This window comes from Phyllosticta citribraziliensis (assembly GCF_038025025.1).
Source record: "Phyllosticta citribraziliensis strain CPC 17464 chromosome Unknown J3D65scaffold_4, whole genome shotgun sequence".
Classification (NCBI taxonomy): Eukaryota; Fungi; Ascomycota; class Dothideomycetes; order Botryosphaeriales; family Phyllostictaceae; genus Phyllosticta; species Phyllosticta citribraziliensis.
The window spans coordinates 131,805-152,191 of NW_027117341.1; the positions used below are offsets into that span (position 1 = coordinate 131,805).

At 57.0% G+C, this 20,387-nt stretch overlaps 7 protein-coding genes and 2 pseudogenes across 9 annotated transcripts; 4 read left to right on the forward strand and 5 right to left on the reverse strand.

The window, feature by feature from the left end:
- The first annotated feature begins 1,144 nt into the window (after positions 1–1,144).
- J3D65DRAFT_275262 (uncharacterized protein) lies at positions 1,145–2,165 on the forward strand. Its single transcript, XM_066795003.1, has one exon. It carries the CDS (start codon positions 1,353–1,355, stop codon positions 2,004–2,006), a length of 654 nt encoding a protein of 217 aa, XP_066656576.1. The 5' UTR covers positions 1,145–1,352; the 3' UTR covers positions 2,007–2,165.
- Positions 2,166–2,396: 231 nt separating this feature from the next.
- J3D65DRAFT_t54 lies at positions 2,397–2,576 on the reverse strand (annotated as a pseudogene). Its single transcript has one exon. The product of its transcript is annotated as a tRNA-OTHER (tRNA).
- Positions 2,577–2,747: 171 nt separating this feature from the next.
- Positions 2,748–2,944, reverse strand: J3D65DRAFT_t53 (annotated as a pseudogene). The gene has a single exon. The product of its transcript is annotated as a tRNA-OTHER (tRNA).
- A 2,343-nt stretch (positions 2,945–5,287) lies between these two features.
- Positions 5,288–6,358, reverse strand: J3D65DRAFT_275653 (uncharacterized protein). Its single transcript, XM_066795006.1, has 2 exons — positions 5,676–6,358; positions 5,288–5,625 (listed from the first exon to the last, which is right to left on the reverse strand). Exons 1-2 carry the CDS (start codon positions 6,047–6,049, stop codon positions 5,430–5,432), a joined length of 570 nt encoding a protein of 189 aa, XP_066656577.1. The 5' UTR covers positions 6,050–6,358; the 3' UTR covers positions 5,288–5,429.
- A 561-nt stretch (positions 6,359–6,919) lies between these two features.
- J3D65DRAFT_275369 (uncharacterized protein) lies at positions 6,920–8,901 on the forward strand. Its single transcript, XM_066795004.1, has 6 exons — positions 6,920–7,403; positions 7,449–7,485; positions 7,530–7,600; positions 7,645–8,054; positions 8,166–8,362; positions 8,667–8,901. Exons 1-6 carry the CDS (start codon positions 7,194–7,196, stop codon positions 8,705–8,707), a joined length of 966 nt encoding a protein of 321 aa, XP_066656578.1. The 5' UTR covers positions 6,920–7,193; the 3' UTR covers positions 8,708–8,901.
- Positions 8,902–9,899: 998 nt separating this feature from the next.
- Positions 9,900–11,717, reverse strand: J3D65DRAFT_601404 (acetylcholinesterase; the record flags this gene model as incomplete). The annotated part of the gene is made up of 3 exons (XM_066798035.1): positions 9,900–11,107; positions 11,156–11,528; positions 11,577–11,717. The coding sequence occupies 3 exons, from the start codon at positions 11,715–11,717 to the stop codon at positions 9,900–9,902; spliced, it is 1,722 nt and encodes a 573-aa protein (XP_066656579.1).
- Positions 11,718–13,212: 1,495 nt separating this feature from the next.
- On the reverse strand, positions 13,213–15,340 carry J3D65DRAFT_275625 (heterokaryon incompatibility protein-domain-containing protein). Its single transcript, XM_066795005.1, has 3 exons — positions 15,181–15,340; positions 13,613–15,121; positions 13,213–13,555 (listed from the first exon to the last, which is right to left on the reverse strand). Exon 2 carries the CDS (start codon positions 15,084–15,086, stop codon positions 13,614–13,616), a length of 1,473 nt encoding a protein of 490 aa, XP_066656580.1. The 5' UTR covers positions 15,087–15,121; positions 15,181–15,340; the 3' UTR covers positions 13,213–13,555; position 13,613.
- A 311-nt stretch (positions 15,341–15,651) lies between these two features.
- Positions 15,652–17,171, forward strand: J3D65DRAFT_618195 (endocytosis and cytoskeletal organization protein). The gene is made up of 2 exons (XM_066799626.1): positions 15,652–15,947; positions 16,034–17,171. The coding sequence occupies exons 1-2, from the start codon at positions 15,705–15,707 to the stop codon at positions 17,000–17,002; spliced, it is 1,212 nt and encodes a 403-aa protein (XP_066656581.1). The 5' UTR covers positions 15,652–15,704; the 3' UTR covers positions 17,003–17,171.
- An 83-nt stretch (positions 17,172–17,254) lies between these two features.
- Positions 17,255–20,379, forward strand: J3D65DRAFT_585994 (SNF2 family N-terminal domain-containing protein; the record flags this gene model as incomplete). Its single annotated transcript, XM_066797754.1, has 2 exons — positions 17,255–19,774; positions 19,856–20,379. The coding sequence occupies exons 1-2, from the start codon at positions 17,608–17,610 to the stop codon at positions 20,377–20,379; spliced, it is 2,691 nt and encodes an 896-aa protein (XP_066656582.1). The 5' UTR covers positions 17,255–17,607.
- Between the last annotated feature and the right edge of the window lie 8 nt (positions 20,380–20,387).

Sequence of the window (20,387 nt, forward strand, 5' to 3'; positions counted from 1 at the left end):
TCGACAGATCCAGCGTCGGTAATGGCAGGAGTAGGCTCCGACGTGGGGCTGGTGACAGTCCAGGCGGTCGAAAAGGCGCTGGACCATGCGGAACCCTCGGCGGTGGCAGAGCAGGACTCGGCGGCACTCTCGATGCAAGAGCAAGACTCGTCCCAGGTGGAGCTGAAAAGATCCAGGTCGAGATCAACGCAGACGTTGAGAGGAACCAGGTCAACACAGGCGGAAACCTTGGCCTCGAGGATGACCTTGTTCTTGCAACGGCACTCGGGAGTGTCGTTGATGCAAATGTCGGCGAGAGCGTTGATGAAGCACTGCTCACGGCATCCTCCGGGGTTGGGGGGCGCGACGCAAGACTGGCCGCAGGTGGTGATGCTCGAAGTTGCGAGCGTAGTGGCGGTGGTCGTGGGAGTACCACCAAGGTTGATGCCAGCCGTGGCGGCGACGCCAGAAGCCAGGCCAACGCCAGCAGATGCTGCGGCATTGAGGCCAAGGACGTCGGCACTGGCACCCAGGTCCAGAAGGTTGGCCGAGGCGCCAGAGGCGAGCACGGCGGCGGCAAGAGCTTTACGGTAGGCCATTGCGGGTAGGTTATTTTTTTTAGGATTAAGAATTAACGAGTGTAAAAATTAATCGACGAGCAATCCCGATCCTTTCAAAAGAGTGAAGAAGGTCGGAAAAAAAGAATAGGGAGTGCCCGGTTGGAGTGAGGTGGGTGAAGAAGAGAGCAAGACGGCAAGGAGAGTCAGGCCTCTATATAGACCCAGCGACGAAGGACAGACGAAGACGATCACAGCCATGGCATCTGGGGGCCGACGAATCACGGGCGAGTGGCAACGACCTGGTGGTCTCATTAGCAGAGGTCTCTGGGAGCGCCGGTCGCTACCTGTTCCTGGGCAGTGTGGGAGGCGGATCCCCATGATGGAGCTCGATGGAGCTTCTAGATGGGCGAGCAGGGGCACGAGGGGGCCGCAGCGTATCGGCGAGGAGCCCCATCAGGATCAGGGGGTGAGGACAGGGACGAGGTGACGTTGGAGTCGTGGTCGTCGGCAAACGGCAGCTTCGGGCCGCAGCGCTCCACTCGGGCAATTGGCCCGTGCCGACAAATGAGCGGCCCTCTTTTTGGCAACCCATCTCCCCTTTTCATCCACCGCCCTCGAAATTGCGCCTCATCGACGCTGCTCCGACCACGCCAGTAATCACGATCTTCGCCTCGTCTCCTTTTCCTCGCCAGAGCCCGCCCCGTCCAATGACCCCGAGCCTCGAATAGCCCGAGGCTCGCGACGCCCGAATACGCCGTGCCTTGAACCGCTTCACCAGCGACTGCTTGCTGCATTCTTGGTGCGTATACGAGGATGGATGAACAAGGATCACCAGATCGATTCCGGGGTCTCAATAGCTTCTCTTTCAAAACCATCGCATCTCGAATCTTCAACCTCGCCGGCAACCAACGACGGCGGGCTGCCAAGACCAATGGACTCTGTGCTCACGAGCTTTGTTGGAGAGACACGACCCAGAATCCGGTGAGAGGGCACATCTCCGGCCCGGCAAAAATAAGTCGAGGCGGGGAACGGGAGCTTGGTCTTTCATTGGCGTCTGTTCTTCCATTGCCGCTCCAGACAATTGGCCTGCCGACTCTCTTCCAGCAAGCGCGCGACAGTCTCCATTTCGCCAGTCCATCTCGCCAGACGGAAGGTATCAATTTTGATTCTCCTGCTATTGTTTTTCATCTCGGCGCGGATACTGCGTGGCAGATTTTCCAGTCTCCTTCTTGTTCTCTCTCTGTCATGTCCGTCGTATACGCCCCAATTCGCTCGCTTTCGAATACGACCCATCCAGCGTCCCGGGCTCCAATATGCGTCTTCCAATTCGTAATGGGACACATGCTACCTGTCTCAGTCGTAACGGCATTTCCACAACTCACCGCCGAGTGCTGCTTGGCCACAGCAACCATGGTCCAGCCCAAAGTCGTCCCTTCCATGATGCGGCAAAGTCCGAGCAGCAATTGAGCAGATTCTGTGATTGAAAGCACAGCCGCAGCAACGACGAGCGGGGTCTCGGACGGACCAGTGTCCGCGTGGCTGATTGACGCTCGAGCCACCGGGAGATGTTGACGGACGCCTCCTTCCTGTGCGAATAGTTCACCGCATCTTCTCGCTCGTTCTGGACTGGATGGATACCCTTGATCTGTCTGTGTTGTCGTCGAGGTTGCTGTCTGCAATAGCCATGGTTTCTCCGGAACGCTACCACCCCAGTGTTCGCCGACTTCTCACACCTCCTCTACTCTTCCTGAAAGACCTCTCGCTGCACTTCATCATCATCGCGTGATGCTGGTGCTGTCCCTGTTGTCACAAAAAGCTCACCTCCAGTTGCAAACCTCAAAAAGAAACACCACTCTGTTCCATCGCCGAGAGTCGAACTCGGGTCTCCAGGCAGACTCCTCGCTTGCGCAAGCCAGTCACCACCACGCAACACACCAAAATGCTCAGCTTGTACGGCTACAAAGAGGTGACACGCTCGTGGGCAATGCGGCGTGCGTGAATATTTGGCCTGGCGTGCTGCCACTGCACCACGATGGATTGATTGTTGAATGAGTCTCCGCTGGCGGAGTATATATGGCCTCGCTCGGCACTCTGGGTGAGGTGAGAAAGCCGATATCAAGCCCTCCAACAAAGGAAGCCACCACCGGCGCCATTTTCAAAACGACCACTCCCTATCCAAACACCAAAAAAGAAAAGACGAGCAGGCAGTTCCATCGCCGAGAGTCGAACTCGGGTCTCTAGACTGACAAGCTCGAAAGCAAGCCCGCACCACGCAACGCGCAACACCGTGAACAGCAGCCATTCAGGTTTCCCTTGTAGCTCTTATCTCAGTGGGCGGCACGCTCGTAAGCAATGCGGCGTGCGCGCATGTTTGGTCTGGCGTGCTGCCACTGCACCACGATGGATGGATGGATTGATTGTTGGATTGGGAGTTGCTGGTGGATTATATGACTGTCTTTGCTCGGGTCCCTGGGGCAGGTGATTGTCGCAGACGCGCGGGTACTTCCTACATAAACGAAGAAAGAGCACTCTGAACCTGACCGCCAAAAGAGACAGACAGACTCGTCCATGGCCGGGAGCCGGACTTGCGTCTCTACTTACCCTACCTTACTCTCCAGGCAGACTCGTCAGCCGGTGGCTTGCGCGTTGCGCCATTTAGTCTACCTACGCCACGCAGCGCAGCAACCTGCTGAGCGTGAAGCCAAGGATGGATGAGCTGCGCTGACGATGCAGCAGCTCCCTGACAATTTCAACGTCTGCGCCGCAAGAGGAAGAACGCGCTGACGACGCACAGCAGCACAGCGAGGCTACTCGCGCTGGCGAGTACTCCGGCTCAGTGGAGAACGACGCGGTAAGTATTCGACCGCTACTTCAGGGCGGATACGTAGATCGGTAGGTCAGTAGGATAGGGGAAATTCTTGGTTTTGTTTGTGACCATGCCGCGTCAGCACCATCTCCCTCTTCATATCAGTCAGTCTGCATGTAAAGAGGATGGGACGGGCATGCCTACTACTCTTTCCCACCACTCTATTTTATTCCTTGCCATGCTGTTCGATAATAAATAAGAAATCTGAGCTTGCTTTCCACTTACGTGTGTGTCTTGCATGGTTTGGCTACTTAGGTAGGTGAACTAGATTCAGAGAAGACGGTAAATATTATCTTTCTACTTTCCTCGTTTCCGTGGCGTAGCTGGGATTAGACGCGCTTCATGGCGGCCTCTACTCAAGGCAGCGGGACGGGGCTTTTTCGACTTTGCTGAAAGGAGAGAGGAGAGGGTGTAGTGGAAAGCAGTAGCTAGGAATTTTATCTTTAGATGGCAAGGTAGGGTGTTATTTGTTTGCTATTGCTTCATATCAACAGTGACAACGCGGCCGCATAATTCCCTTCTTACTTCACTTCTTTTCCTCGCTGTCATCCAACAACGAATCCTACAATTCAAAACATTCCACCGGCTCTTAACGCAGGTCGTCTTCGATGAGCAAGCATGGAGTAGGCTGCTAGTTTCTTCCTTACTCCCCTGTCTACCTGCCTACATACCGCCGAATGACAGCGCCTCACATACAACTACCACGACATGACGCGCCGCCGTGCCGTGCACAGCGAACATACGCTTCGTGCAGTCAGCAGCGGCGGTGGTGCAATCGAGTCAGAGGGCGGGATCACCGGCTCACTCGCCAGTGGATAGATAGATATGCTAGGTTGTCGCGTGGTGTGGACAAGGCAGCACGCTAGATGTCATGCCGGACCGGCGCAGCAAAAGGATAGGCAGGCGAGGGGACAGTGGTAGGGAAGGATGCCGTATGCTAGGGTGTGTCAATCTTTCAATCAGCCTGTCAGACGGCATAGCCTTTTGACTTTGGTTCCTGGCGCTAGGCGTGTAGCTGAGGTAGTTCCTCAGCTTAAGGTTCCCAGGTACATGTTTGTCAGCTGAGGCGCCAGGCACATAGGTAGGTGTCCGGGTATCCCAGATCCCGGGACGGGATGCGCGCAGCAGCTGGCCGAAAGGCAGAAAGGAAGGCTGGCTGGCTGGCCGGTGCCCACCTTACCTACATGATCTAGTCCAAGGCAACGCACCGCACCGCGCCGGGCGTAGGACGATTGCACGAATGAGCGAGTCCACAAGCTAGCTGACGAGCCGGGCTGTTGATCGTCGCGCGGTGAGGCGGTGACCAGTTGGCGCAATCAATGGATTCGGCGCTGTTTGGCAACAAAGAGGCGCGAAGACAATGGTTGGCTGACTGACTAGCGGGCTCACGAGCAGGGGAATGATGTTAGATCCGGGGACGGCGGGCTGGCTGGGGTTTGTTTGTCGCCGCCTACCTACCTACCCAGCAAGCTCGCTAGCTGGCATCCTGCTCTGGCAGCCAACCCAAGATATGAGCGTAGTTGCAGTAGTGCAATGTGACGGCGTCGCCGTGGCGGTTTCGAAGACGCGAGAGATGTGTTGTTGGAGCGGCTGGTTGGTCGTTGGCCGTTGGTCGGATGGCGCGCTCGATGGTATGTGTATATCCAGTAAGTAGCAGTACACTATTGGTCTCGCTGACACTGCTGGATCGAGACTGGCTTGAGATGATGCGGCGCTTTTCGCGACGCGGAGGGGAAACATTGCGGACCGCGGCTGAGGGTTGGTCGTGTTTCAGTATTTGCACTGCAGCCTCTCTGTCGGCCGCTCACGAACGACGCTTGTTGTTGCAATTCGCCTGCGGGGCTGCATGTCGAACCGCATGCGTTGGGAGATTCCAACTCCACGGAGGTCATCCTGGGAGCAGCTCTCGTCGGACCGCCAACAAAATTGCATCATGCGTTTGGTGCTTTGCCACAGGGGCAAGACCAGGACAGAGAGGTGTTTGCCGGGAAGAGCCCTGCATGCTGTGTCGTCGACAAGCACCACTAGGGCACGGCAAGAGATCTGCAGTCTTCGAGGGTTGGCGAGACCAAGTCGTGCGAATGCCGTTTTCTTGTCGCGTGGCGGCGCTCGTATGTATTTGGTGATTCGGCACCACCACCACCACCACCATATCGGCGACGGGCGAGTAGCAGGGCAATGTCATGAAATGTCTCACACGGCCCTTTTTGGAATGTAGCACTGTGCCAGTCAGAGTGAGGTGAGGCATTGGTAGGATGGTTTCACGAGACCGGAATTGGTCTACCACGTTGATCAGGGGATAGCTGTCGCACGAGAGCGACCCAGCGATCAAGACTGCGGGCGTGGCGCGAAAGAAGTAGACAATGAAGACTGGGTGTGTGATGTGGTAGAAGTGCGCGGAATGGGCTGGACCGAGTGGAGAGGAAGGATCGAGGAGAATGCAGATGCGGCACCGGTGCTTTTCGCGACGGCCGTAGATTTGCGACAGGCTCGTACTCGGAGAGTTGCCGAGGTCGCGAGGCTTAGTCGGAGAGTGTTTTTTCGGTGTAGGATAGAAACGTGGTGTCGTTGAATGTCTTTGATTGAGTCGAGGTGGAGGGAAGGCGGCCAAAAGCAGGGAAAGGGAACTAGCGGGACGGTCCATAGATGACGCACTCAACCTTGGATAAAGTGTGGCAGACGGGCCGCCTATTGCATCTAGCAGCACAGGATTGCGGGTCGTCGAGTGTTGAGGGTTTGAGGCGTCTCATTGGAAAAGCAACGACTGGACGGCGTGTGAGGATGTGGGAGCTAGAGAGGTGAGGTGCGACGCTGGCGAGAGAGGTGTTGGTGAAGGAGATGGACGTTGACGGACGAGAAGGTTGGGCAGCGTTTTCGAAGGAATGATGCATGAAGATGGAGATGGTGATGGAGATGGAGAAGTGGAGTCGAGTCGAGTCGAGTGGTGGTCGGTTGACGGGCGGTCCGTCCCTGGCGATCCAGCGCCACTGCGCAAGTCGTCGGCCTCTCTCCACCACCTCACCTCACGACACCCATCAACACCACACCATCCATCGCCACGACATCCATGGCCATCTGCATCCCAGCCGCATCTTCAGCCATCGACTGCAAACCCGCCCTAGTTCAGACTCGCACAGCGCCACGGCATCCTCGTCGCGGCCCACGGCCCACGGGCGACGGCTGGCCGACCTGGACGGGTGCCACACCTCCTTGCGTGCCGCCGTCTTTGTCGACAGCTGACCCGTGGCGAGCATGCAAAAGCAACGCGACACCGAGGCCATCCTGGTTGCTGGCGCCGGGAATGGCATACACACAGCCTGCATTCCTGGCCGCGCCCTTGTTCCTTGCCGGCGACTGGACCTGACCTGGCCTGAACGCTCAAAATAATCCACCCACCGCATGGTCGTCGGTCGTCCCGCCGCTCAAAACCAAAACACTGTCGCCTTTAGGACGTGCCACTATTACCGTCCGGCGCAGTCCATCTTTGCTGCACGTGGACTAGGGCCTGCTCCGCTGTGCTACTCTCGCTCTCGCTAATCCCGCGTCTGTAACCCAGCCCTCGAGAGCACAGGACGTGCTCATCTAATTGTACAACCACCCTATGCACCCGCTGCCGCCAATCTGATCTGCCCAAGGCCAACGGTCGCCGCCGACGCACTCTCGCTCTCACGTCCAAAATCGCCCGACTTTCCGTCTGGTTATTATCCACCTCTCTGCCTTATCCAGCCGCGCCCACAACCTCTCAGCACATGTCCCCAACATTGCCGCCTTCGTGACCGAGGCCCACCATGCCTGGCGGCCTACATCCCCCGGCTGATCTCTACAGACAATGGCAGACGGATGACTTTCCTCACGGAGAGCGCAGAGACTGGTCCATTGTCATCATCGTCACCTTCTTTGGCTTCCTCGCCTACGCCACCGTTGCCGCGCGATTATGGGCTCGAGTCATTGTCAATCGCAACTCTGGCCTCGACGACGCCCTCATTGTAATAGCTCTGGTCTGTCAACTCTGGAGTTGCCGGGGCTTGCGCTGACGGGCTCAGATTTTCACCTCTGGACTTGCAATATCTGTAATGCTAGGTCAGCGACTCTCCCCGTCCCTCGAATCTTCTAACGTCCTCCAGGAAGTCGACTCTATGGTTTTGACCGACACGTTTGGGATCTTACTCCAGCAATGGGCGTTCAGTCGCGCGAGGCAAGTCTGGCGTCAAAATGGCGATCAAAACTAACAAATGGCAGATTACAATGGCCATCGAAGCCACATATATCATCGCAACAGGCATCACCAAAATCTCCATCCTCTGCTTCTACCGGCGCATCGCGTCGGGCACCGTCGCCAACTGGTTCCTGTACGCGACCTGGGCCAGCATCGCCTTTGTCGTTGCCTACATGATTGCGTTCCTCGGAACCCTCTTTTTCGGCTGCAGCCCCATCAGCGCGTTTTGGAACCAAGTCGACCCCGAGTGGCTCGTGACCAACGACGGCAAGTGGCACTGCATTAATGAGCCCGGCAACCTGCTCGCCGCCAGCTCCGTCAGCATTGTGCAAGACTTTCTCGCCTGTGGCCTGCCCTACTTGTTGTTGCGCAAGCTGCAAATGTCGCGCCGGCAAAAGATTGCGCTGACCGCCGTCTTTGGCGTCGGAATCTTGTGAGTTTTTCCATGCGCCGGTCAACTTCCAGCCCTAACCCGCATTCCGAACGGCGCCCTTGTGGCGAGCACACCATGGTACCACTTGTCGTGCTAACATCAACGTGGCAGTCTCTGCGTAACGGGAATCTTACGCATTTACTACATCCGTCTGTTGTTCTACACCACCTACGACATCACGTGGGCCGCACAACCCTGCTGGCTATGGACCGCCGTCGAAGCCGAACTCGCAATTGTGTGCGCCTCGGCCCCCGCTCTCAAGCCCTTCTTCGGACGCATCTTGCACGCCTCGGGCATCACAGCCATTGGCGGCAGCGGCAGCAACAACAGCGGCGTCGGCCGACGTACACCAAACTTTGGAGGCGCCAAGAGCCCGAGGAAGAAGATGAGCCCCGGCGGTAGCACCAGCTTTAGCTTCGGGGATTCCAACGACGCATCCATCGCCGATCGCAGCATGAGTCCTAGTTTGAAAAAGCCCCGCGACTTTGAGATGGAGCAGTTGGCCAAGCACGGCACCGATGTCAGCGTCACGGCATTACCGCCGTACTCGCCCTCGTCCGGCCCCGTCTCGCCCTCGTCGACCGCGCGCTCCCCGCTGCATCGCCGCGCCAGTCGCACGACGCCGGGTTCCCTCACCTTTGGCGAGCCGCTGACGCGCTACGGCTTCGAAGCCGACATTTCGGGCGGCAACCACCACAACCACCATCATCATCATCATCACCGCAAAGTCAGCAGCAAGCTCCCCGACCTCGAGCGCGGCTCCGACTGGGACGACGACGACTCGCCCGACGACGAAATCGCCTACCAGCCGCTCGCCGCACACCCATCGTCGCCCGCGGCGCCCTCACCTACAACCATGGCCGCCGCCGCCGCGCCCCTCGGCGGCATCAAGGTCGAGCAGCGCGTCGACGTCGACTTCTCCGGCAACGAGCAGTGGCCGCTGGCGCTGGCGGGCGGGCCCCTGGGCCCTAACGGCGCGCCGCCCTCGGCTCTGCCCGTGCCTCTTGAGCCGCGCGGCTACCACGGCGGCGGCGGCGGCAGCTACCACCACGGCGGCTTCGGCTTTGGCGCATTTGGCGACAAGGAGCGCGAGGCCAACGGCGGCGGCGGTGACAGTGGCAGCGAGAATGACAACGCGAATGGCAGCGAGAAGAGAGGCGCGGCGGGGTCGCGGACGGGCTCGGACGAGGTCAAACTCGTCGATGTTGGCGGAGGCGGCGGCGGCAGAGGCGCTGATGGCGGTGGTGTTGGCGTCGGGCGCAGCACCAGTAGTAGCAGTGCCATGGCGACGAGCCACCACGCGCGCATCGTGCGCAAGTTCTTTGGGTAGTGAGTACTGTATGAAGTGCGGTTCCGGAATTGCTTGCTTGGGCGGATTGATGCGATGGGTCGGTATCTGGCGTGTCTAGGGTGGGATCTTTTGGTGCGCAGCCACGGCTGCGTCGATTTGTGCATGGGTGTGTGGATGGGTAAGTCGAGTCCTGCCGGGCGACGTGCGTGTTGCTCGTCGCGCCTGTTCGAGGCCGCAGTGTTTTCTTTTCCTTCTTGTTACCCCCCTTTTCTTCTCATGTCCGTTATTGACGTCACGAGCGAACGAACGTAAAAAAGTCCTAATCAACATGTCTTCGACACTTCACCACATGTTGCGTGTTAGAGACTTGCTTTTCCTGCTTGTCTCATGACGACTACCGCATTGGATTTGGGAGAATTGAAAAGAGTCTTTGGAACATGTACAGCGAACACCCTCCGCCAACCTTACAACATATACACAACACCAGCACCCCCAACCCCCAATTACCCCCGTGCTTTCCCCCCTGTTTCTTGACCTTCCTCACCCTCTCTCATCTAGTTCTGCAACTGCAACTGCCACCACCGACACCGATCATTACTCGCCGGATCCCGCCCCTCCCTAATCGCGCTGTTCCCGACATCCAGCACGCGCGCCTGCTCGCCGACCATCGGGAAATCCGGCACGCCATCGACCGCACTGTCCGGCTTCCCGTTCGCCGCGAAACTGACGAGGTAATCCTGCAGCGCAAACGCCGCCGTCTCGTTGACGGGGAAATCGGCAATGTACGTGTCGCCGCCGCCGCCGCTGTATCTCTGCCCCGGCACGTAGTACGTGAGGCCGTTGTCCTGCCCGTGGAGGCCCGGGAACGTGCTGAAGAGGTAGGAGTACGTGTTGTTGCTGAACGCGGAGGAGAGGCCGACCGTGTTGCACGTGAAGGCGGCTTCGGAGATCAGCAGCGCGGCGCGCGCGACTTGGTCGCGGTAGCCGAGCGAGCCGTCCAGCCGGTTCGGGTACAGCGTGTCGGTGATGTAGGACAGCACGGCGGGCTGTGCGTAGCGGAACGCGTTGCGCGCCCAGCCCTGAAAGTCGGCGTCGCTGTTGAGCGGCGGCGTGAAGAGGAGGCCCTCGTTCGTGTTGTGCGCGCTCAGGATGCGCAGCTTGCGCGCGAACTGCCGGTGGTTGAGCAGCGTCTTGGGGTCCGCGGGGACGAAGAAGCCGTCGGGGGATGGCCCGTATTTGAAGAAGCCGTACGGCGAGGCCGCGACGTCGCGGCGGTTGGCGCGCTGCAGGTCGGCGGTGGGGAGCGCGCGCAGCTCGTCGACGCCGCCGCCGGCAGGCACGCTGGCCTCGCGCAGCAGGTCGTTGAACTGGTCCTCCTGCTCTCGAGGCGAGGTAGTCGGGAACCAGGCCGGGCTCTGCGGGATGGCGGACGCGAACGGCACGTCGAGCAGGCCGCCGTAGGCCGTGATTTGGTGCAGGATGCTGCCGCCGCCGGCGGACTCGCCCAGCAGCGTGACGCGGTCTTTGTCGCCGCCGAACTTGCTGATGTGCTTTTGCACCCACTCGAGCGCGAAGCGCTGGTCGTGCAGGCCGGCGTTGGCGATGCCGTTCTTTTGGAAGGATGGCCCGGAGAGGAAGCCGAAAGCCCCGAGACGGTAGTTGATCGAGACGTAGATGATTTCTTCGCCCACGACACGACTGCGGTTGAGGAGGCCGTACGCATCGCCTAGATCGGCTTTGGAGCCGTATGTGTAGCCGCCGCCTTTGTACTTCATCAGTGACTGCTATTCAACTTGGACGAGAGACTTACCATGGAACGCAACAACCACTGGCGCGCCTCGGGTAGTAGGCTTCTCATAGACATCCTGAGGAACAAGCACGTCCAGGAACAGGCAGTCCTCGGTCTGGCGCGGGTCACTGAGCAAGGTGGCGCCTGACGGGTTCGACAAATCGCCAGGACTCGGGAGACTGGGAGGAATGACTCCGCGAGTGATGTAGTCGGTCAACCACACCCTCGAGATACCTGCCCAACGCGGGAGCGCCTGCGGGCAGATCTTGCCCTCAGACCCAGTGCGGACGGCTGACCTGTCGAATGCCGGGCTTTCGGGGGCTTTGAACCGCAACTCGCCCACGGGAGGCGCGGCATATCGGATGTTGGAAAAGTTGTAAAACTTGCGGTCCTCCTGAAAGAATTGTCAGAAGGTGGAAACTTGAAGGGGGACCACACCTACGTTGAAGCTGTTGGCTTGATACAACTCGTAATCCAAATCAACAACGGGCAGCTGCCGACTCGACCCCTGAGCCTGCGGGCGAGCCCAACCCCCTCCCACCAACACCGACACAACACCGATTCCAAGTAGCGAGGCCTTCATAACGAGAAAAATCGAATTCCGTAAAGAGCGACTGGTGAATTCTCTATATCGCGACGACGAAGGCCAGGGTACGACTAGCAATAGCCAAACGTAGAAGAGGAGCGCCAGAACGGTATAAAAAGGCTGCGGCGCGGCGATCATCTAAGATGGCTTCAATTTCCCAAATATTGGGACTCGAGAAGTAAAATTGGAAAAAGATGGCGCTTGGGTTTCGTCTTTACAATCGCCTTCTTCCAGAACCGCAACTTCCGGCCATGCTCGACGGGTGAGGTCCTTGGCTTGTTGTGGTTCGGACGAAAAGCGAAGGAAAGATGGCTCTCTGACGTTCTGGTCGGTGGAGTCGCCGTCATAGTCATGGTCCCGCTGTCTGCTGCGGGGTGAGGAGTACCGCTGAGGAGTTGCGCTACCCGTCGAGCACATGCAAAGCTGAAGAAGCTGTACCCCTGACCGAGTGCCCGAAAAGGTAGGTCGAGGGCAGTGCCGACGGCTAGACGGAAGGGGACCCAAGGCCTTTTCGCAGCTGATCGCATTCGAACGTTTTTGCGGGGAGCGGACTGCGGAGAGATGCAGATGAAGTTGCAGCAGCACAAGGCGTGATTGGTCGACGCAGGGAGTTGTCATCTGTTCCTGGGCAGCCATGTGAGGCATCCATGGATGAGTAAGGAGGCTTGGGGCTTGGGACGCGGGTTTGTACTTGGCTCTTCCCTGTGCTACGTCACCAACCGAGGTACGGCTGCGGCTCATCTCTTTGCCTGTTGACAAAATGTTGCCGGCAGTTTTCCACCGGCAGTCGTAAGTAAAATTGATGAATTCGCTTGGCTCGGAATGGTGCGAGACTAAGCGGATCACGACCCGAGAGCTTGTCGTAGTTGTCGCTCGTACTCGTAGATCTCGAGTGTCTTGGTATGCAGCAGTCAATTCTCTGTCGCACCTGTCTGAGACAAACTTGAGTCTGAAAAAGACTGCGACTTGTAGCCTACAGTCTGTCAGTCTCAGTCTTGCAATTGCAACTCGAGCGCTGAATTCGTGTTGTCGAATAAAGAGCGCGAGACGTTGCGACCTGGTTGGTGTTGGTGTGGCGCCGACGCCCCGACAACCATAAAACAACCGTAAAACAATCCCGAACCTTACGATAACCTAAAACTGACAGCTTTCACTACGTTCAAAGTTGTCGAAATTGCCTTTTCCGGTTACCTGCATCATCTCCATGACCAATCAGCTCGCATCGTGTCTTGAGACCAGACTTTGTGGACAACTGGACAGTTGCATGGGCTGGTAAAGAGGTTAAAATTGCAAACTATGTGCGCAATTACTTCACGCACTTTGTTGGTTTGTTTGCACGTCCTTGGTGGGTCGACACGTGGGAGAGGAATGTGGAAAATCAAATTAGGAAGTTGAATCCCGGCATGGGAAACACGCCTTTTCCATGTACCGGGATGTCGATATTGTTGCTTGATCAATTCTCGCCTGTGGACTGCTCGGCATGATGCTAAGTGATAGGAAAATGTGTTTTCATAGGCTGGGCCAAGCTATTTTCCGGTGGTTATGGCGGAGATCGATTCTGTGCGGAGGGTGAGATGGCGCGTTTGGGGAGATTCAGGGGCATCGTGATCTTGCGGGCTGTGTACAGTCGGTTTTTACTCATCCGAGTGCCTCGCTCGGGTGTGATTCTCATCTCGTCACTTTCGCAGGATTGCCTTGCGCATCAGGTAGAATTCGAAGATTGTGTCGGAGAAAAGACCAGTCTTGTCCCGTGGACGATGAAGTGCCAAGTAAGAGACTCCAACAGACTGTTTACTCATCCCTGGGAGGATGTGGATGGAGGCTCCTAAACTAACCTGCGCCGATTGTCAGCGACAACACGATATGGGTTTGAAAAATGGCTGGTCACTTACCTCAGACGAGACAAAAGTCTTGCAGATCCTTTTCCTCCAGCCCCTTCATGGCTTCTCCAGCCATGATGTCTCCGACGAACGCCTCTCCAATGAAACAGCACTTTCCTTCGTCGCCCGGAATCTTCCTTACAATGTAGGGAACCGCTCCTCCAGAGAAGATGCAAACTATGTCTCCTTCAGCGCATGAACCTGGTTTCCGTCGCATGTGACCACGGTGGCCGCGAGAAGTTTTGAAGGAATTAGTAGTGGCCCTTCTGATTGAGTCGAACACGATGCCTCGAAGGAAGAGCACGGAATACTCTGCAGACTTTTGTTCCTTGGTCGACGTGAACCTGTCACATGCATTGTACGACTTCCGAGAGCCCATCGGATCCAAGATTGACGCATAGTTGGCATCCAGCTTGTCCCACTGCACTGCCCAGGACACAAGCCGCTCAGATACAAGGGAGGCACTAGTGATGCTCAGAAGATCGAGATTCCGGGTTTTGTTGATGAACTTTTGGGAAAGTTCTGCAAAAACGGAGCCGGTTGGCTTTCCGTAGTCCATGTTGTCGCGAAAATCACCTCCGTCGGAGGCGATGCCGACGAGTGCGTATAGTTTATCTTCAGGTATCGTCGTTTTGCTCGCTCGCGATTGATAGGCAAGTTGCATCAGGGTTTTGTTTGAAAGCGAGAGCAACGATCGATGGAGATCGATTTTGGACAATATGGCCTTTCCGTGCGACCTTTTGGGTGAGTCCGCATAAGGGTCATTTGCAGCTTCAACTTCAAGGACCTCAAGAATTTCGTCGAATGGAATCTCGGCATTCTCGAACATCATGACAGCCTCTCTGGCCAATGCTGCTTCTTGAATGACCCATGTGCGACCGAACCATGTTGAAAATGCCTGCAGTCGATCAGGTCGGAGTGATTCCATACGTTCTAATTTGAACGAGTCCTGGTCTTCTTGCTGGAAATCGTGGTATTCTTGGCGGAACCGAGTCGGAATGACCAGATGTTGCTCGTTGCGCTTAGAGCGAGCCATGTTGACCTGAAAGAATGTGTGGATGAAAGTTGCCCTGCGCCATCCAATGTAAGGAACCGGACAGATTAGGACACGAGATGCGTGTTTGTAAATCTTGTCCATCAGCTTGAGTTGGTGATTTTTCTCCTCAACAAACTCTTGGTCGATGCAAATTGCATCTATCCACAGATTCCTTGGCTTGTCGGAGAACCGCAGATCTTTTAGGACTCGCATGCAGTTTGGAGTGACCTTGACTTCTGCCTCGGAAGGCTCGCAGAGCACCGAGAATCTTCGGCCACCCTGACCCCATACATAGGACACTGCTTCATAATCCGGATTTTCATCCATGGAAGCTTGCAGAATCTCGATTCGAGGCCTGTCCTGACGGTCTCCAGGTAGAAGTTTGAGAATTCGAAACGAGCCTGGTCCTTGCAATGGCGAGTATTGATATTCAAGGTTTTGTTGGGCCATGATCGTGGTTTCTGAAGTAGCAGTTGGAGGAAGTTCTTCGAGACAGTCAGCCTGGAATTTCAGGGGTAGATAGAAACGAAGAGCGTAATGAAGCCTTACCAACCGCGTGTGATTCCCGGTCTTTCGGAGGTTCGATTGTTGGCGTCGGTCACTGTGAAGTCGTTCTGGGAGGGTAAGAGGAGAGGAGAAAGGGAGATTGAATGTGCACAAGAGAAGAGTGGCAGTTCAGCCGAGTCACAATCTGACTTTGGCGACTCATTGCTCAGCGGCCCCCATGAGGGAGGCTATGACATCGGTGGGGTCCGTTAGCGCAGCACTCTGCATCGCCTCTGATGACATGTTGCCGCGTGATGTGGGGTCACAATCAGTGTTGAAGGGCAGCTCTCAGTTTGCAGTCCCTGGATACAGCCGTGGTAGCAGAACACATTGTGTGTTGGAGCTGGACAGTGATGAAATGGGTGCAGAGGAGCGGAGCGGAGCGGAGTGGAGAAGGAGCCGCAGGTCTGTGCACCTACCCATCTTGGCGCTCCGGGCGACCCCCCGGCCAGACACCAGCTGCTCCCCCAGCTACCTGCACCAGCTCCCCACCTTTAATCACACACAATCCGCGTCGCCGCCATGTCAGCAAACAAGCGGATAGAGCAAGAGGAGGTCGAGCGCTACTGGGAAATCTTCTACACCCTCGCAAACGGCGGCACCCACCTCGATGGACAACAGGCAGCCTCCGTACTAAAGAACAGCCGGCTCCGCGATGACCAGCTCGAGCGCATTTGGGATCTGGCCGACGTTGACAATGACGGACGGCTGGACTTTGAAGAATTCTGCGTGGCCATGAGGCTCATCTACGACGTCGTCAATGGGGTACGTCTGACCGCGCCGTTGGGCACCGAGCATCGGCTTCCTTGGGATGTACAGGGGCGACAAGACTGATAGCATCACCATGACAGGAAACAGCCGATGTCCCCCAACACCTGCCAGACTGGCTCGTCCCCGAGTCCAAAGCCCACCTCGTCCAAGCAACCCGCGCAATAAGTGGCCGGCAACCCGAGTTTGAGCGCGTAGAAGACGATGACGACACCCCGGGCCTCAAGGATGGCTTCGACTGGTACATGTCACCATCGGACAAGTCCAAGTACGAGGAGATATACTCGGCGAACAAAGACCACCGCGGCGACATTTCGTTTGAAGACCTAGCCCCTCTGTATGAGTCCCTGGACGTCCCGGATACCGACATTCGCAGCGCATGGAATCTGGTCAATGCGCGGGGGCACGAGGGAATTGGCAAAGATGCTTGCCTGGCATTCTTACACATCCTCAACATGCGACACGAAGGTTACCGTGTTCCGAGGAGCGTGCCGCCCAGTTTGCGGGCGAGCTTCGAAAAGGGCAACATCGAATACAACATTGACCGCGTTCAAAGTCCGGCGGAGAGATGGGGCGTGAACAGGCGCGACAACACAACGACAGGGCGCAAAGCCAAGTTTGGAGACGCGTACCTCAGCCGGCTGGGAATTGGCGACAAGGGCAAGTACATGCCCAAGGGCACGGATTTCAGCGGGACCAAGACGTCAGAGGACTGGGAAGAGGTGCGACTGAAGAAGCAATTGCGCGAACTGGACGACAAGCTGGCAAACGTGGAGCAAACGATGAAGGCCAAGGGCAAAGACAGGCGCGAAGACAGCAAGCCTGCGTTGGTCAAGCGGGAACTTGAGCAGCTCCTGGAATACAAGCGGAGACAGTTGCGCGATCTAGAGCTGGGTGAAGGCCAAGCAGCGGAAGGACAGAGTCTCAAGGGAATGCAAGAGGAGATTCAGACGGTGAGAGAGCAGGTCGAGGGCTTGGAACAGCATCTTCGGACCAGAGAAGGCGTGCTGGAAGATTTGAAGAGGCAGATCGAAGAAGAGAAGCGCAGATAGACGGCTTGGTATTGGTTACATTGTTTACAGGGCATTCGACGTGTTGATTTAGTAATTATAGCGATTCTTGACTGCCCGCGGTATTAGGGCCATCGAGTAGTCGATGTCCCTGGGGAATGATGCGGCTCGTGATCGCCAAGTCTGCTGATGTCATAGGAAGACCTTCCGGTTCCTGTCCAAAATTTAGCTGGACGGTGGGAGGCGTGACGAATGGAGAAAGGAGCCTCTTGGTAAACCAGCCATCTCGACAGAGTAGGATTTCTTGTTGTGAGTAGACGTGTTGCTTGGAGAAAGGGGTTGATCAAGACAGTGCCCTGCGTTTCGGTGCCCGCCACACTTCCGATACCCGCGCATCGCGTCTTCCCGCGGTCGTTGACGTCGACGCGTTTTGGCTTCAAATTAGCCATTGGCCACCCGTTCCGCACTCTTCCTGGTCTTACCCGTTCCACGTTTCGCCTGCCGCACACATTCCTTTCCAGTTCTTCCTCTGAAGAACTTTTTGACCTCTCTCCTCGCCAGAACGCGCCGTCTCCGTGTCTGCGACGTCGAAACGCAGATTACGCCACCACCGCCGCTGAGCCGACGAAAGACCCAATTTCAGCACGATGCCATCCACGGCCCCGTCTACCTCGAGCGACGACAAGATGGCCGTTTCGAACGCCATGGTCAAGGAAGAGGAGCACATGCGTCAAGCACGCGAGAAAGCCGAAGCCCAGCGCGAAGAAGAGCTGCGACAGGAACGGCAGAAGGACATTCAATCAGGATCGGAGGCTGTAGACACCAAATTCCGTGCGCTCGAGTACCTCTTGAGTCAGAGCAAGCTGTACAGTAGCATCATGCTGGCGCAGATGCAGCGACAGGAGCAGGAAGACGAGGCCAAGGACAAGCGGGCGAAGCAGCGCGAGGTAAAGGCTGAAAAGGCGGCCGAAGTCAGCCAGCGACGAGCCACACGCGCGGCGGCTGGCAAAGACGACGATGCCGATGAGCTGGCGCAAACGCCTCAGCAAAATAAGAAGTTGCCTGTCAGAGGTCGAGGCAGACCGAAAAAGGACGGGGGAAACAAGATTTCGAGCTACTTCAACAAGGCCGACATCGAGGCCAAAGCTGGGAGCAAAGATGTCAAGGATGCGCTCGAAGAGGCGGTTGAAGAAGATGTCAAGCCCAGCGAGGTTGGTGTGCAGAGTCTCAGTTCGGCCAGGCAGCCGAGTCTGGTTACTGGTGGCACGATGCGGTCCTACCAGCTCGAAGGCCTCGAGTGGTTGACGTCGCTGTACGAGAATGGTCTCAATGGAATTCTCGCCGACGAAATGGGGTTGGGCAAAACGATCCAGACGATTGCTTTTCTCGCTTTTCTGCGGGAGAAGGGCGTCTACGGGCCATTCCTGATTGCCGCCCCTCTCAGCACAACGATGAACTGGGTTGAGGAGGTCAAAAAGTGGACGCCCAAGGTTCCAGTGCTGCTCTACCACGGCAGCAAGGCTGAGCGCGCCGAGCTTCGCAGGAAGAGGCTCAAGAAGCCTGGCAGCCCCGAATTTCCGATTGTCATCACGAGCTACGAGATTTGCATGAACGACCGCAAGTTCCTGGCCAACTTTGGCTGGAAATTCATCATTGTCGACGAGGGACACCGGATCAAGAACCTCGACTGCAAGCTCATCCGCGAGCTTCAATCTTACCAGTCGGCGAATCGACTCCTCATCACTGGCACGCCTTTGCAGAACAACCTTGCCGAATTGTGGTCGCTGTTGCACTTTCTCATGCCCACCATTTTTGACAAGCTGTCTTCGTTTGAGTCGTGGTTTGACTTTTCTGCTCTCAAGGACCGCGAGGGCTACGAGACCATCTTTACGGAAGAGCGTGAGCAGAAGCTCATTGCTAGCTTGCATGCCATCCTCAAACCGTTCTTGCTCCGGCGTGTCAAGACTGACGTTGAGAGACTGATGCCGAAGAAGCGAGAATACGTCCTGTATGCACCGCTCACTCCGCTTCAGCGGGAACTCTATCAGGCGATCTTGGATGGTACAAGTCGGACATACCTGGAAGAAAAGGCAGTCGAATCGATGAGCAGCAATGCGGGCACGCCGCGTTCATCCCGAAGCACGACCAGCCTCAAGCGCAAGGCTCTTGACAGTGGCTATGCGACTCCGAGTAAGAGCTCCAAGACCAGCCGCGATACCACTCCAGGCTCCGTTGCAGGCAGCACTGGCCGGCGTCGCCGAGGTGCGGCCAACAAAAGTTATGAGGAGGTCAGCGATACGAAATATTTCAAGCAGCTCGAAGCCGAGGCCGCCGAAGACTCGGATGCAACTCCAAACTCTCGGGAGACGCCTGATACCGAGGCCGAAGAAGAGGATCTACGGGCGGCGACGCTCCAGCTCGCCAAGAGGCAGATTGGTGCAAAGAAGCTGCAGAATCCGGTCATGCAACTGCGTCTTTGCTGCGACTCGCCCTACAACTTCTTCTACCCCTTCATCGACCCTTCGACCGGTGACACCAAACCTCCCGATGAGACATTGATCTCGACTTCTGGGAAGATGCTCCTCCTCGACACGCTGCTCCCGCGGCTTTTTGACGAGGGCCACAAGGTGCTAGTTTTCAGCCAGTTCAAGACCATGCTCGACCTGCTCGAAAGCTACGCTGAAGAGCTACGTGGCTGGCGCACCTGTCGCATCGACGGCAGCGTCAAGCAAGAAGACCGGCAAAGGCTGATCAAAGCCTTCAACAAGCCCACTTCTGCTGAACCCGCTGAAACCAAGCCAACCAAACGCACCAGTCGCCGCCGAGCGCCCTCCTCATCCCCCGATCCCCTTGCTCCATCCTCCGACGTTGACGAAGAAGACGATCCTCGCCCAGCCAACCTCTTCCTCCTCAGCACGCGTGCCGGTGGCCAAGGCATCAACCTGGCGGCCGCCGACACGGTCATTCTGTTTGACAGCGACTGGAACCCGCAGCAGGACCTGCAGGCCCAAGACCGCGCACACCGCATTGGACAGACGCGCAACGTGCTTGTGTACCGCTTTGCAACGCGCAACACGGTGGAGACGCAGCTGCTGCACTCGGCCGAGGGAAAGCGTCGCCTTGAAAAGCTCGTCATTCGCAAGGGCGGCTTGAGTCGCAACGCCCCAAGAGAGGAACGCGAGGAGGTGGAGGAGTTGAGGCGTCTGTTGCGCAAGGAGGATGGCGTGAGGTGGGATGTTGAGGGCAAGGAGGCTGGGAGAGGTCTGCTTGGTGAGGAGGAGTTGAAGATTCTCACTGACCGCAGTGATGAGGCGTATGAGCGGGCGGAGAAGGGTGTCGATGTGGGCGGTGAGGGTAAGGTGTTTATGGCTGTGGAGGCCAAAGGAGACGGGGCACTGTTGGAGGGCTTGAAGGCGTAAAGGTATTG